Consider the following 17,087-nt stretch of genomic DNA (forward strand, 5'->3'; position numbering starts at 1 on the left):
TTCCTCTCTAAGTGTCCTGTATTTATATTGCCACATACATCAAAATCGTATAGAAAATACTACACCATATAGTATGTACATTTTAGTGCGTATCTACGATACGCTACAAGTTATTAAAAGAAACGTATCAAAACCTTTGTTATATAACAAACAAAGCTAAAAAGAAAATATTTAATACATGTATTTTACCTGCCTTGACTTACGGATGTCAGACATGGAGCTGCAAAACAAAAATATTCAAACATTAGAAACTTGTCAACATCAAATGGAAAGAAGTATACTTTCCATATAACTAAAAGACAAAGTTCGATTAACAATAATAAGAAAACAAACTAAAATTATAGACATAAAATAACGAATCAAACAACTTAAATAGAAATGGGCTGGGCATTTGATAAGAAGTAATATGGAAAAATGGACCAAAGAAGTAAGGGTATGGTGCCCTAGACATAAAACGAGAAGTAAAGGTAGACAACATCGTAGATGGGAAGGTAGTATTAAAAAGGTGGCAGGAGCCACATGAAAACAAGAGACAGATGTTTGTGGAGAACATTTGGGGAGGCCTATGCTGAAAAGCAAGACAATCAAGAAACCGGTGTCTAAAAGGAATTAATATGAGTAGTATATAAAGTCGAAATAAGATAAAATTACATGATTGTCAATAAATGCTATATTTATTTATTTATCAAAACCTTTTGTCAGTATACTCAGTCACGTTCATAAAGTTTGTGCGGCAGTGGCGGGCTAAAGATGCCCATGTAGGCAAAAGATGACATTTTGAAATATGCAAAACAGCAAATACTTATTATATATAATTGACATAAATTCCAAGAACAAGATCATTATAACAATATTACTTAATGATTCATTAATTAAATCATTTATAGTTAGTGTCATAATAGACGTAGAGATAAACGCAGCTATGGACGCGAAGATTATGTAAGTAACTTTTTCAATTTCCTCTATGGATTATTTAGCTATGAAACCAATACAGATGTTAACGAAAAATAAATGGCGGTCTACGTTACTTACTTATCTATAGCTAAGAATACTTCCTGTGTAACAAAGCAATAGAATACTTCCTGTGTCACGAAGATTGCTGGGTCAGAAGATCAAATTTTGCCCGTCGGTATCTTACGATGATCTTAACACGTCACTTTTATTAATAGATACCCTTGCAAATTAATGCATTGAATATACCTACATGTGCCTTAAATTTCTTCTGTACAAAGATTACCTGTCCACATCATATCCCTAACATTCGTACTAACTACTAACTGGCGTGAGACTGATCTTGATTTAGATTTTCGTGATTCATGTGCACTTTTTACTTTTTGTTTTTCTCGTATCCAGCATCAATTATATGTAATATGTATTTTTGCACTTCTTGCATTCCTTATGTAATTTAATAAATTTTTGAAGTTATACTTATTTTGGCGCCATGGAGAAAAATGAGAGTGAATTATTACGATGCGCGCGCACACAGAGTCCTAAATTCTACATCGTATAGTTAGTTCAAGTTGTATATTCTAGTATTTTTATATTTAGAGCACATGTTTCGTAACAGTACAATTAAACAGTGTGAATAAATAAATATTATTATTTTGGTGTTTTTATTAAATCAATTTCAGTGATAGTATTTACTAATAATAATTTATTAGTATGTCGATATATATATAATGAATATTAGTGATAAAACTGATTTGAGTGCATTTATAGATTTGAGGTTAATAATTATCGGTACGGATAATTGATTTACATCGTTAATTAATTGTTACATTATTATCTAAAAAAATTTTTTTTCGTTTTGTTTCATTTCTGGTATATTAACAAATTTTATGTATAAATAAGAAATTAAAAAATCTGCATTTCAGTTATTTTTTTTTCCATACGCCAAAGGATCATTGCTAACGCGTCTACACACACTCTTTTTTTCTTTACTCACTGTGGTTGCCTGGAAGAGACCACTCGAAAGCGATAAAGCCGCCAGTTGCCCTCCTTTTCATTTAATTTTGTTCTATTTTTATATTGTAATGTAACGAAGTGTTAATAAATAAATACATAAATAAAAGTTCCATCCTATATCTACACTAATATTATAAAGAGGAAAACTTTGTTTGTTTAATTGTAATGAATAGGCTCATAAACTACTGGACCGATTTTAAAAATTCTTTCACCATTCGAAAGCTACATTATCCACGAGTAATATAGGCTATATTTAATTTTAAACTAAAATAGGGTTCCGTTAGATATTAGGGTTTTTCGGACACAAAGTGTCCTGCCAACAACTACCCTGCCTAAACTATTAAAGATAGAACCATAAAATGTTCAAAGTAATTGTAGATCTTATAAATATCTACAAAAAAGTCCGCGACACACTATACCTATCTATGTCGAGTGAGGCACAATAACCATAAATGATATAAGTACATGGCAAAACGATGTTTGCCAGGTCAGATAGTATGCATTATGGGATGGAATATAACCTCGTCCGTCCGTCGTTCCGCAGCTGAGCGTATTAAGACAATCTTTGCAGCACCCATGTGGAAGCAGCTGACCACTGAAGTATTTCCGAACTTTCCGAGTATACCAATACTTAAGTAGCCGGCAACGCACTCGCGAGCTCCCTGGTATCACTTAACATCAGATTATCATTCTGTCTAGGGGGCAAACCTGTTAAGTATATAAAAAGTAACAAAGTGTTGTGTGCTGATATTTGTTTGTATAAAGTTGTAGTAGAAAAGTAAAACATATTCGAGAAATATTGAGGAATTCGTTGGAGACGATCTGTCGAACGATCCAATCTAGATTAGTAGATCGTTCGACAGATCGTCTCTTTATATCTATCTTTTATATATATATATATCTTTTATAATATTTGTCTGGGTTCCCCCGCGAATTTCGTTTCTCCTTAATACCTAGCCTACCTTTTTAGAACATACCAACATGGAACATTTTGCTATGCTACCCAAAGACTGATACGTTTTTCGGAATCAAAACTTTTAGGTTTTCTGTGATTTCTCACTATATAAACCTCAGAGTTCACGTCATAAGTTTTCAATTAACAAATAAAAAATTGTAAAAAATTAAAAAGGAAAGTTTAGCTGTATTTTTTCAAGGTTGGTTTCAAGCTGACAGAATACACGCCATTGTTGCTCGTCCGGAGGCGGGTAGAATAATATTAAACAATAATCGCTATTATTGATTCGACTTAAAATTTTGATTATTCTTTCAGTATTTCGACATTGCTGCTAATCTGTGTACATCTGTCAAAACAATTGCCACAGATGCAAGCCACAACACAGACAAGCGTTACCAAACCAGAAAATGGTATGTCTTTTTTCTTTCTTTAGAGAACGCAGTAGTAACTGGCGGGTTATAATGTAAAAAATAATGCAATATCGTAAACAAAAGAAGAATCAAAGCGCGCTTCGTCTGGTGATTGGTGTTTAAAAGTAAAAACGTCTATATGACGCTGGCGATCAAGTATAACGTAAGTGAAACGCGTCGTAAAGTTTCTTCTTGGTTTTGATAGAGATCGTCGCTATGCTAACGAATAGTTACTTCAATTACACACCTCACACACCCCTGCCCCGATGACGCCTTTGGCTACATTTATTCAGTTCAACTAGAATAATATGAACATAAAAAATCTTTTCAGGAAATAATACCAGAAACGACTGGTTTTTATTGAAGTTATACTTCTTGTGGTGCGTTAGAGAAAATGATGAGAGTAAATTTTTACGATGCGCGCGCACACCGTCCCAAAAACCGACACCCTTAAGCTAACTTCTAGTCAAAATTTTAGTTATTGTGTGATATTTAATTAAACTTTATTGTACTAGATAATGCGTTATAATACAAAAATATGTATTAAACACCTTTTTTTCTATTGTTAGTGTCGTTTTTTCAACAAACGTAGAATGAAGAGTATAAGTAGAAGTACGCCCAAGAAGTATAACTTCTAACGCGTGTACACACGGTTTTTTTTTTGTAAATTCTAGTGCCAAAGTACATACTATCTTTACGGAATACGCCATAGACACAAGGAGCAAGATTTTATAAGACAATATCTATTCACTTAAATGTTTACAAGGCTTTAATAATAGTTAAAACTCTTAAATATTAATTTATGGATTAATATTACAGGTACAGAAGGACTATCGTGTTTAACTGGCAAGGAAGACGATGGCATCTGCATAAAGCGAAACTTCTGTGACTATGGTACACCTGCCATAGACTTTTCTCTTTATTATAAACATGGATATAAAAGGTATTTTGAATGGTTTAAATTAAATTAATTACCAAAGGGATCGATCACGAATATTGTATGAAAACGTTAATGGCAACATATTAGTTGAATTAAAAAAAATATCTTCCTACTTTCTAACTGCTGATGTATAATTATTGAATAGTTACATCTAACATTGGACGTAACAGCGCGATTTTCAGGATATGACGTCATCGCGGTGTTTTGTAGCCAATGATTGTAGGTGTCGCTTATTTATATTTGTTTATGGTTCAGGAGGCTGACCTGATGTTAAGTGATACCGCCCATTGACACTCAATGCCAGAGTGCTCGCGAGTGCGTTGTCGACCTTTTAAGAATTGGTACACTGTTTTCTTGAAGGAAAGAAGTTTTCACAAAGCGGTGGTGCTTTACTTTATTGAAAAAAAAAAACTTTTTATTTCTAGATATCTTTATTTTTTCACTTAGGACATACATGGGCCCACCACTGGCTTGCTAATTGCATCATTGGAAATGTCATATTGCAACAAGTGCACATCCAGTCGGGTTCGGTACAGTGGTCCTCAAAATGATTTCTCACATTCGATACTAAGTTGGGGCCTGTAAATGTCACTTTGCACATCATACATTTCACTTTCATGGAATAATTGTCCAGTTTAACTGATCTATTTATAAGATCACCTGAAAAATCGATTAGACATTTTATAACATAGAAAAGAAAAAACTTGTCTGTATTTTTTTTTGTGAACGTTGGATATAAAAATGTGAGTTATCCATAAGAGATAGACATATACCATCACGGACTATTCTGTAGACCTTTTCAATGTGTACAATACTTAGTACATTATTTTGATAAAACTCGTAGGGTTCAGCCTGCGTTTGCAATGTAAACGGAAAAAATGTAATTATTTACGACATCACATTAGAAACCTCAAAAATAACAGTACTTCTCCACTATTTAATGGATGTTATTATACATATAAACCTTCCTCTTGAAGCACTCTATCTATTAAAAAACCGCATCAAAATCCGTTGCGTAGTTTCAAAGATTTAAGCATACAAAGGGACATAGGGACAGCGAAAGCGACTTTGTTTTATACTATGTAGTGATGTCAAAGAACGTTGTGAAGATCGAACCTGGAAATCTAGGTTATATAGGAAAAATCTTTTTTTTTATTTTATTATTCTTTATTAGTCAAGATGTCATATGGAACATGGTGTAATGGTTGCAGCTCCTTACATTGTGTAAAAAAACTTGGCAATTAAAGAGAGTGGCGGAGAGTTTATTGCCAGTTCTTCTCTTCCGTTCTACGCCCTTCGAGAACTGGCAGTTAATGTAAAATTACTATCTTTGAATGTATTTTTTTTACGTTCATAAGTGTACATTATGTTACCTATATGAATAAATCATTTTTTATTTGATTTGATACAATTTCTCAACCTATGCCTGGGTAATGTTCAAGTCGATCTGGTGAGATTGAAGAAGGCTTCTCCTTCAATGTTGGAGAAAGTGCATAACTTTTTATAAAAATAAGTGGCGTTATAAACTCTTTAGGTCCTGGCCTCAGATTTCTGAATGTTTCATGATCATTTTTTAAATCTAATAAGCAAGTAGGTGATCAGCCTCCAGTGCCTGACACACATCGACTTTTTGGGTCTAAGACATGTCGGTTTCCTCACAATGTTTTCCTTCACGTTCGAGCAAATGTTAAATGCGCACATAGAAAGTCCATTGGTGCACAGCACGAGATCGAACCTACGACCTAAGGTATGATAGTCGCACGCTGAAACCACTAGGCCAACACTGCATAACTCTGACATTATTATGTATGTATATCGAATATGAAAACATTTATTATATAGTTATAATTACACATTAAAACATCAGGAGGCCACAAGAAGGTAGCAATGAGATTGTTTCTATTACCGAATTAAAGTATATCTAAAATAAATAATTTATAGTCACAAAAAATACTATGGTCTTTAAAATACATACCAACATAGATTTTATACATCGGAAATATCTTTTCCTCCAACTGCAGATCTCTTTCAGGATCCTTCGCAGTTTCTTTCTGATCCTTGTATAAATATCTGACATATGCACATGTATTCATGTATCTTTTATATGTTGCATCAGTGTACAGAGTTTGTGGCAATAATAAATTATCTTTCCTAATAAATTCCAATATTTCGTGTGATTCATCATGCGTTTTTCCTATTACATTTATCACCGCCATTAATACATTTCTGTGTACTAGTTTGCTGTTTTTATTGCTTTTAAAATACAAGTCTTGATTGAGGGTGATTTTTTCAGGTTTGTTATTACAGGGCAACACTTTGTTGATTAGGCAATGTTTCAATTCGTGTGATGTCTGAAATCAATGAATTGTGTCGTGAAATTAATTTCTATTAAAAACAATTACAGACATGACGGTTTTAAATCGTGACAGGAATATTTTATGTTTATTTCATAACATACACACAACGGACTTATGAGTCCACCAACCTGATTTGATAAAAGGCTGGAAACGCACTTGCGAGCCCTCTAGCATTGACACTGTCCATGGGCAGCGGTATCACTTATATATCAGGTGAGCCTCCTGCCCGTTTGCCCTTTGTTCTATTAAAAAAAAAAAATGTTTTCCTATATCTTTAGAATAGTGGCATTTCTTCTACTTAAAATAAAAATCAGACACAAAAGGCTGATCCCTGATCTACATGCTTATTTAAAAGAGCAATGTGATACAGAAATGCACATGTCCATTGCTAAGAATGTATAGAAATTAAATTAAGGTATTAATATCCGAACGCAAGACTAAGGTTAAGTGTTGTAGGCTCAAGCCACTAGGCTATTACTGCCCCTTAAATTAGGTCTTACCTCACGTTTATATAATAACCAAGTCATATTTCCATGTTTATAAGTAATTTCAATGTTAATTGTCCACCAGTTGAGAATAGATTCTATTTTCCTAATTCCTGGAACAACTATTGTTGATTTTTGCCTATTAACATTAAACACTGAATGTGTTGGATTCCTTAAAATTAAACTATTTAATTGATTTCGTGTTGCATCTATTACCATTACAACTGATTGGACTGCTTCTTTAGATTCACTCTTTACTTTTTGAGTATTCTTTAACCTCGACACTTCTTCTTTGGCCATTGGTTCAGAGATATCTAAAGCATTTTGCAAATGTGCCTTAAGATGTTTGTATTTTGACTGCAACATGCCATCTAAACTGGCCAAGTTGTTTGCCTTCTTTGCTTCATTAACTATAGTGTCAAATTCTTCCCATAATGGCCAGTCTTTAAGGTATTTTTTTAATAATGTTATGTAGATGTCAACTTCTAAGTTATGTAATTTATATACATCAATGTCAAATTCAACTTTAAGAAGATTTAGGATTTGGTTGTTCGTTAAAATGGTGTGCTGCTTACAGTCATTGTACATAAGCTTTTTAAATAGCTTTTTGATGGGGCTGTCTGGAATAAAACATCAATTATTATTAACAGGAATTTTCACTGGTATTGATAGATAAAATTAACCTATAACACAAAATATATTAATAAGCAACAGGGTATATAATATAGGCAAGTAATCTATCTATTTTATTAACAATTTTGCTTAATAGGCAGCCTGCAGCTTAGAGACACTTAATATTATTAGCTACAACATAGATTCAGTATAGTAAAGTAAATCATAATTTTAATATGATTAAGTATTTTTATTTTCAAAAGGTATTAGAGTTGATAAGCATCTTAGACATACCATCATCTTCATCCGATGTGATGGCAACTATTGAAGCATCATTCGACGAATCGTCAGCCATTGTTCTTTCTGGTATAAATAATTACTTTTAACATACAAAGAAACTGTTTATCGAATTTAGAAATTAATAAGAAATCAATAATTTTACACTAATATATTTTCTTTTATTTAAATGAAATTCTAAATCGGCGTGATTTTTGTTACGAAGTACTAAAAACTGTAAAAATTATTATTTTTTGTTCCTCTTATATTAATATTAATAACCGATTTTCCAAATTCGCACTCATATAATTCATAACACGAATTGTTAATTAGTTTTTTTTGCGGTTTGCGCATTAGCCATGTTTATTAGATACACAATAAAACACAGTGATGCCAACTTAGGCGTTTTTACCCAAATTTAATGGGAATCACGATGTCTTGGGGTTGGTGATACATTTATTTAGGGGGTACTTTATTATTTTCTTTCTTAGAAAAACGCACAATTTTATAAAATGTTCTATTAGGCCTCGAACCAAACTAAACTAAATATAATATCAGAGTTTTATATTTAAAATTACCTTTTAGTATACATGTAGCCAACTAACTTAACCAGCCGTTCAATTAATAGCCTAGCCGTTTAACGAACGGTTAATTTTATTTCTCAATATAACAATTTTGATTTTATTGTTTTAGTGTGTGCTCGAAAGACGAAGTTTGCTGTCCTCAGCTCTCAATAATTCAACATACGGAACCGAAGCAGCCTGATGACAGTTTTAGTAATGAGGATGATGATGATATATATTAGTGTCAAATAATCAAAATAATTTTACTTTTTGATCAATTATTTGTGTTGTTTTTTAATAATTTGCATTATAGTTGTTTACTAACTTACACTACAATAAACGTAAAATAAACTGTTCCTAAACATTTTGTGTTTTCATATGTTTTCGCCTTCTGTTAAATGAAATGCATCTCCTGTATAATATGGTAACATATATATCACACAGATATATATGTTACCGTATGTGTAGTGTATTGGCTAAATAAAGTGTTGCTTGGTTGTCTCATGCGCCTACGTCACGAGTCAGTCGTCAACCGTCACCCGAGCGGAGCGGTTGTGTTTAAGACGACTGTATAGTGTTGTGGTGTTGGTGAGCCGTAATACTCCAAGAGGCAGGACATTACATGTGGCGACGAGGAAAATAATAAGTACACATTTGTGGAAATAAAAAGGGGAAAGATAGTGAAATAAGTGACGTCATTCCCAGAGTTCTTTGCCTATAATTTGCTATGAACCGGTTGTTTAAATTATTCGCTATTGATACCAAAACAATTGCATCTTCACTTCTTTACGATTGTAGATAATTTTGTTCTTGACGAAAAATATGAACAGCACTTACTTTGGTAGGTATTGCTTTAATATTTCACCAGTGTTTTGCTTATATTACAATATTTATTAACATTGTACCTACATTTAAACGGTAAACAGCAAAAATCTACTTATTACTACGTTATTGAGCTAAGAAAATAAAGAAATGAAAACCTAACCTAGGTTCAGCTAAGTTAAACTACGATTACCTACTTGAATGTACAATTGTTTTGTAACACCTACCAACGTAGTGGGAGAAATATATTGTAGTATGCTCGTGTTTAAGTTATGTTCCTATTTGTCTACAAAGATGGCAAGGCTCAAATACAACCGGTGACCGTTAAATCAGTGGGTACCTTCCTACCTAACTAATACAGAGTAATTGAATTTGTTTCACAAATTGAATAAAACTAGGTATGTGGTTGTGATTAATACTGAGAAATAAAAGGGAGTATCTAGTCAAAGCAGTTGGAACCGAACTGATCACTAAATTGATGTCAGTCAATAAAACAAAAGCTTTGCAATAAAATTATTACTGTATGAGGTAAGTTGGTACTAACTTAGCAGATTAAAATCTGATAATTAAATTTATATGTTTGCTGGTATGGATGGCTTAAGTAGATTTATGCGGATAAAAATATAATCCGATCATTAAATTGATACTAGTAAATGAAACAAAAGCTTTACAATACAATTATTATTGTATGAGGTTAGCATGTACTATCCTAGCAGATTAAAATCTGATAATTAAATTTATATGTTTGCCGGTATGGAAGGCTTCAGTAGATTTATGCGGATAAAAATATAATCCGATCATTGAATTGATACTAGTAAATGAAACAAAAGCTTTACAATACAATTATTATTGTATGAGGTTAGCATGTACTAATCTAGCAGATTAATCTATAAAAAAATCTGATAATTAAATTTATATGTTTGCCGGTATGAAAGGCTTCAGTAGATTTATGCGGATAAAAATAGAAATAAAAATAATCCGATCATTAAATTGATACGAGATGAAAACATCTAAGATAAATTATAACTGCAGATACAAAGGTATCTGAATCATTAAATTGATATGAGATGGAAGCATCTAAAATAAAATATAACTGCAGATACAAAGGTATCTGGATCATTAAATTGATACGAGATGAAAGCATCTAAGATAAATTATAACTGCAGATACAAAGGTATCTGAATCATTAAATTGATATGAGATGGAAGCATCTAAGATAAAATATAACTGCAGATACAAAGGTATCTGGATCATTAAATTGATACGAGATGAAAGCATCTAAGATAGATTATAACTGCAGATACAAAGGTATCTGAATCATTAAATTGATATGAGATGGAAGCATCTAAGATAAATTATAACTGCAGATACAAAGGTATCTGAATCATTTAATTGATATGAAATGGAAGCATCTAAGATAAAATATAACTGCAGATACAAAGGTATCTGAATCATTAAATTGATACGAGATGGAAACATCTAAGATAAAATCTAACTGCTGATACAGAGGTATCTGAATCATTAAATTGATTATTCCAGGTCGCTCTAAAGATGTCACTCCTTTCACTGGAACAGTTCGACTGCAACGGTGAATCTACCTCGATGGGTGCACGATGGGAGCGATGGAAACGAGCACTATTAATTTACCTCGAAGCGTCGAACATTGATAAAGACGTAAAGAAAAGGGCCTCTCTTCTACATTTCGGCGGAATAGACTTACAGGAAGTATTTTACAACATCCCTGGGGCTAATGTCGAACCAACTGAAGGCGAAGACGTGTTTGAAGTAGCGATATCTAAACTTGATGCCTACTTTGCACCAAAGCAGAGCAAAGTTTACGAGAGACATATATTCAGGCTCCTTAAACAAGAACCTGACGAAAAATTTGAAAAATTTGTTTTGAGACTGAGAAAACAAGCTGATAAATGTCAGTTTGCTAACAGAGATGAAAACATTATCGACCAAATAACGGAAAAATGTTTCCTAGCCGAACTGAGGAAAAAGATATTACGGATTGGAGATGAAATTACATTAGAGCAAGTAATAACCGAAGCAAATACTCTTGAAGTTGTTAATAAACAATTAGAAGAGTTTAAAACCCCGCTAAAATCAATCGAGAATCAAGAAGTAAACAGGATAGATAGTAAATTTAAAAGGAACTTTGATACATCAAGGAATGTGGAATATGGATGCGGTAGATGTGGTAATCTTAGACATGCTGGAAATGATACGAACTGCCCAGCAAGGGATAAAGAATGCCTAAAATGTGGTCTTAAGGGGCATTTCAGACAATACTGCCGAACGAAACAGACCTTGAAACGGAAAGGGGAAAGAGAATATAGATATGAACATAAGAAAGGTCGTTTCAACAGGAAGAAGAATGAAGTTAATCAAGTGGGTGAATCTTCTAACAACATAGTACATAAAGACGGAGAAACTGAGTATGTTTTTCATATTGATGACGATGTGTAAATATAAAAGAAAAACCAAGTTAAGGTGTATAATCAACTTTCAAAACCCGATGTTACATTTATAACTTATGGTAGCTCTACACCACTGAAAATAAAAGAATCATTTGAAGCTCAGATAAAAGTAGGACTAAGATCTGTACACTCAACTTTCTATGTTTTATCGATGGCGCTAGAAATCTTTTAGGAAAACTTCGGCACATTGGGAGTTTTGATAATTGGATTAAATGTAGAAGTGAATCAAGTAGATTTCCAGATTCAACAATGTATTAATGAACTCGCCAATAGATCAATCAATCCCTATACCTTTAGAGGCTAAAATTGAAAACAAAATTGAAGAACTTAAATACCAAAGGTATATATAGCGGCTCAAAAAAGGCGGCTAAAGATATATATATAGTAGGATCTTCTAAATAGGTGTCCCCTGTTGTACCTGTCCTGAAAGAAAATGGGGAAGTACGTCTTTGTTTTGACATGCGCCGAGCTAACGAAGCCATTGTACGTGAAACTGAAACAACTTGCCAATTGCCGACAATGCACAAGTTGCTACCAAAAATGAAAAATGCAAAAGTATTAAAAAATGAAATAATTAAGACACGATAATAAAAAGTATTTCACCAACTTAAAATAGATCCGGCTTCAAGACACAAAACCATCTTTATAACCAGTAAAGGCTTATTCAGATACAAAATTCTCCTGTTTGGCATATCATGTGTCCCAGAAAATATTAGAACGCATGCCTTTAGGTTGTGAAAGTTTGGTAAATTACATTGATGACGTTTTAATTTATGGAAAGGGCTCGCTTGAACCTGATTCGCCTTTGGAAAAAGTAATATCTATTTTAAATGAGAATAATATAGAGATAAGAAATGATAAATGCTGTTATAGAATGAGAAAAGTGAGCTTTCTAAGACACGACTTGTCAGGAGAAGTGGTAAGACCATTGGAAAAGTATATTGTTACAATAAAATAATTTAGAGCACCTAACACTACCGGAGAGCTACAAAGTTTCTTAGTTCTTGTTACTTATGTCAGCAAATGGATACCCAACTATGCTACGGTAACAGAACCTCTTAAGATCCTACTAAGAGACAAAACAAGATCGAACAGACATAACTGAAAACTGGGGGCCAGAATAAAAGTCGTGTTTTGAGTCGTTGAAGGAAATCATGACCAATATTTCTAGCTTAGGGTATTATAATGTTAGCGATCGTACGATTGTCGTAGCAGATGCCAGTCCACAAGCACAAGCCGTTGGAGATAATATTTGGTCCTAAATCGTAACTATGTGTAAGGATAGAGATCAAGAAAGAAAACAAAAAAAAAAAAAAGAAAAAAAGAAAACGGAGACAGGAAACGAAAGGCTGAAGAGTGTGATTTAATACCAGGAGACAAAGTGTAAACTTATAAAAAAAAATATATGAATAAAGAAAATAAACTAAGCTTAGACTACAATCCAGAAACACGAAAGGAGGAGATATCACGGTAAGAAACGATGAAACCGGTCAGACTCGAAGAAGGAACGTTGTGCAATTGAAAAGAGTTCAAAGGGAGTGTGTGCCAAGATCAAAATGAATTAACGACGAGGAAATGAATGTTGAAACTTGACCCGAGTGTAGCTGCATAAAACTTGAATTTCATTAAATATGTTTGATTCATGTGAAATCCATTATATACATAAAGCGTAGTATAAGTTACATTAATAAGTATTAAGAGAGATTAAATCAATAAAAATAAAAATAAATTAAACAAAAAAGAGATGTAGTGTATTGGCTAAATAAAGTGTTGCTTGGTTGTCTCATGCGCCTACGTCACGAGTCAGTCGTCAACCGTCACCCGAGCGGAGCGGTTGTGTTTAAGACGACTGTATAGTGTTGTGGTGTTGGTGAGCCGTAATACTCCAAGAGGCAGGACATTACAGTATGTAATGTAAATTCTAAAATCGTACCTATACCTATATATATATCATACCTTGTTTCATATCGTATATTTCTATGGTAATTGTGCACTATTGAATTTTGTAAAGGCCCAAAAAGATAAACAATTACAACTCAATTAAAACAATTAATATAAAATTATTCACTCTTTATAAGATATTGAAACTTGATTAAATGCTTAAAATTTTATTCGAGAGTAGTTGCCTTCTTTTTGATATTATTCTATATTATGATATCATATGATGTATAGGTGAAGTTATTCTCTATACTCTATGTCTATAGTGAATAGTCTATTGGTTACATTCTATAGTCTATATACTCTATACTCTATAACTGTAGCGTTCGCGTTCCTCACTTGACTAATTACTATCAAAACGTGGTATATTTTAAATTTTAGTAATATTTGCTTAAAATTTACTGTAAAAACAAAAAGCAGAATTTAGAAGTAGTGACCTTTGAAGGAATGAATCGTAACTCGTCCACCTCCAATAAACGTCCTCGCGTTTAGGATCGTGGTGATAATCCCAAGGCGGATTTTGGCGTTGGGGGATGCGGTGAGGGTAATGATTCTTATTTACCGTTTTCTAAACCAAATTATGAAAAGACTATCCAGAGAACTCTGAAAATACCGAGTTTAAAGTAATTGTCGGAGCCACTAATAAGGACAGACGGCTACAAGAGCCCCATTCACCTATAACACATTTTTGCAACTGAAATAAAAGGTGTGACAAAGACAGGAATTATAACATTCGTTATGGCTAACATATTAAAGAGTTGTACAGAAGGCTATCGTCCATATATGAAATTACTGCAACCAGAAGATTCACAAAGAACATAGGAAATGAGTGTGTTCCTTTACAAGCTGTAAGCCGATTCAGAAGAATTTAAATGAAGAAAATTTGGAAATAAACACTAAAATTACTTATGCAAGTGCTACCTCAAATAAACAAGTGAATAGCAATGACTTTTCCCCACTACAAATATATAAAACACCTCTATATAATAATTTAAACAAACCAATATTTGTAAGTGGTGGCTTTAATGTTCACCATATGTAATTGGCTCTAACAAGAATGAAAAACAAAAGGAATGAAAACAAGTTATACATAGCAATACTAAATACCAGAACCTTACGAATGCTAGAATCTTTATTAGAACTTGAAGAAGCATTAAAGGAACTGGGATATTTTAGGAATTAGTATACTGGAAATAATAAAATATTAAGAAAAATAATAAGAAAGCAGATCAGGATCAGAGGCTTATTATTATATGAAATTGGCAATAGGTCACGTAGAGAGATAAACTAATTTCCACCTTTTTGGATAACTTAACAGATTTTAGTGAGACTAGTAACATGAATACAGTGTAAACTACAACGAAACTCACTTCTAGGAGTCAACAACAACTGTTTAATGTTCTTGAAAACTGAGGATTTTTCGATGCGCCCATAACTAAGAGCTTTCTTTTTTCTGTGCCACTCATATTGGCAGCCACAAGAACTGTAATACGCTCTTTAGACAGTTTTCCTCCATCACATTTTTCCCCTTTAAGTTTTAAAGTGGATGGGACACACAGTGTGTTATTCCAATACTCAAACCAGACAAAGCACCAGAACTTGCAAGCTCATATAGACCAATTTTTATTATCATGTCGTGGCAAATTTTTTGATACTTGACTTGACCGGTATGTTGAAGCTTATCACATCATTCCCAATGGCCACAATGGCTGTAGAAATGGGTGAAGTTGTGCTGATAGTTTCATCTCTTTAATATCTGATCTGAAACATGGGAAGGAAAATAATTTACTTACTGTTTGAATATTCCTTGATCAAGGTGCCTTTAGTATAAATCCTGGCATACTTGTGAAAGTTATGTCAGGGCTAAGAATACCAGGACAACTCTACAAATGGATATATAACTTCTTAAATGTAAGGACAGATACTCTCACAACTCGTAAGTTTTCACATCTATGTGGTTGGACAAGTGGGCAGCCTTCGGCAAAATCTGAGCGAAGCCTAGTCTCTCATGCCACTTTAGAAGGGATTTGCCAATGACTATCTCTTGTGAAAGATACTATAAACTGGAAAATTTGTCGTTTAAATTGTCAATTATGGGCTGAATTTTAAATAGTCTAGTCGGTTCTTTCATTGTTGCATTGTCGACAAAATGGAGCATTGATTTTAGCAAAATATACCTGTTGATGGTCATGATTTTACGAAAATAGCATAGTGGCGAAACCATTGAACTGGAAGTAGGATTCCTCCTCCGGTAAAAAACTGACCATTTCGTCCCTATCAGTTGGCGACCATCGACAACGCCGCGTTGTTTTTGTTCTTTCAATGATGTTAATTTTTGGTTGGCGTATCGATTAGTCTCTGTACAGTGTGTCCATAAAGTCATTGTCAATCATCTTATAAAAAATGTCGATGATACGTGTCGTGTCTGAAATAGTAAAAGTCGGTTCTCCAGTCCCAGTTAGTCTGCCTTTGTTCTGTAAAAATCTGTCGGCCTTTTGTCCAATTAAAATCTAAACAGTCACTTGGCACAGTCTCTCAAAACGAGATCGTTCTGCTGGTCACCAGTACCATACCACTTTAGAAGCGATTCGTCAATGACTATTGAAACTTTTTTATATCGTAAAGTAGACAGAATGAGGTTATATATGGAACAAGATATCGTGCAGATGGCCGCCATGGTTTTGCTGGCACACACGCAATTTTTTAATGAAATTTTCAATGACCTTTTTGCATAAATGCTGCGGTATTCAATTTCCTCTTTTAAGGCTTGAGTCGTCGTCGGCTTATTCGCGTAAACCTTCGACTTCAAAAAACCCAAAAGAAAAAAATTTAAGGTGGGAAATCGCATGATCTAGGCGGCCAATTCTGGTCTCCATAACGCGAAATAACACGAACGGGAAATGACTGATGCAGCAATTGAATTGTTTCTCTGGCTGTATGACATGTGGCGCCGTCTTGTTGAAACCATATTATGCCCTCCACATTAATTTCTTCAATTCTATGCAAGAAAAAACTGGTTATCATTTCACCATACCGAACACCATTGACTGTTTGCGCTTGACCTGTCTCATTTTCATAAAAATGATTCCTCCAGCCCAAAAACCATACCACACAGTGACACGTTGAGGATGTATTTTCTTGTCGTGAATCACTCGAGGATTTTCCTCACCCCAAATGCGGCAATTCTGCCTATTGACGAAGCCATCATGATGGAAATGGGCCTCGTCACTGAAGATGATTTTATCGGCAAAATCGGCATTTTCATGTTGTCTCTCCAATAT

The 17,087-nt window shown here is 33.5% G+C and overlaps 2 protein-coding genes across 2 annotated transcripts; one reads left to right on the forward strand and one right to left on the reverse strand.

The window, feature by feature from the left end:
* The first annotated feature begins 808 nt into the window (after positions 1-808).
* LOC123690340 lies at positions 809-8,927 on the forward strand. The gene is made up of 4 exons (XM_045633679.1): positions 809-939; positions 3,236-3,330; positions 4,150-4,273; positions 8,694-8,927. Exons 1-4 carry the CDS (start codon positions 923-925, stop codon positions 8,803-8,805), a joined length of 348 nt encoding a protein of 115 aa, XP_045489635.1. The 5' UTR covers positions 809-922; the 3' UTR covers positions 8,806-8,927.
* Positions 4,683-13,893, reverse strand: LOC111000507. The gene is made up of 5 exons (XM_045633678.1): positions 13,825-13,893; positions 8,019-8,087; positions 7,128-7,732; positions 6,246-6,621; positions 4,683-4,930 (listed from the first exon to the last, which is right to left on the reverse strand). Exons 1-5 carry the CDS (start codon positions 13,832-13,834, stop codon positions 4,710-4,712), a joined length of 1,281 nt encoding a protein of 426 aa, XP_045489634.1. The 5' UTR covers positions 13,835-13,893; the 3' UTR covers positions 4,683-4,709.
* Between the last annotated feature and the right edge of the window lie 3,194 nt (positions 13,894-17,087).

The sequence above is a fragment of the Pieris rapae genome, chromosome 24, assembly GCF_905147795.1.
Source record: "Pieris rapae chromosome 24, ilPieRapa1.1, whole genome shotgun sequence".
In the NCBI taxonomy this organism is placed as follows: Eukaryota; Metazoa; Arthropoda; class Insecta; order Lepidoptera; family Pieridae; genus Pieris; species Pieris rapae.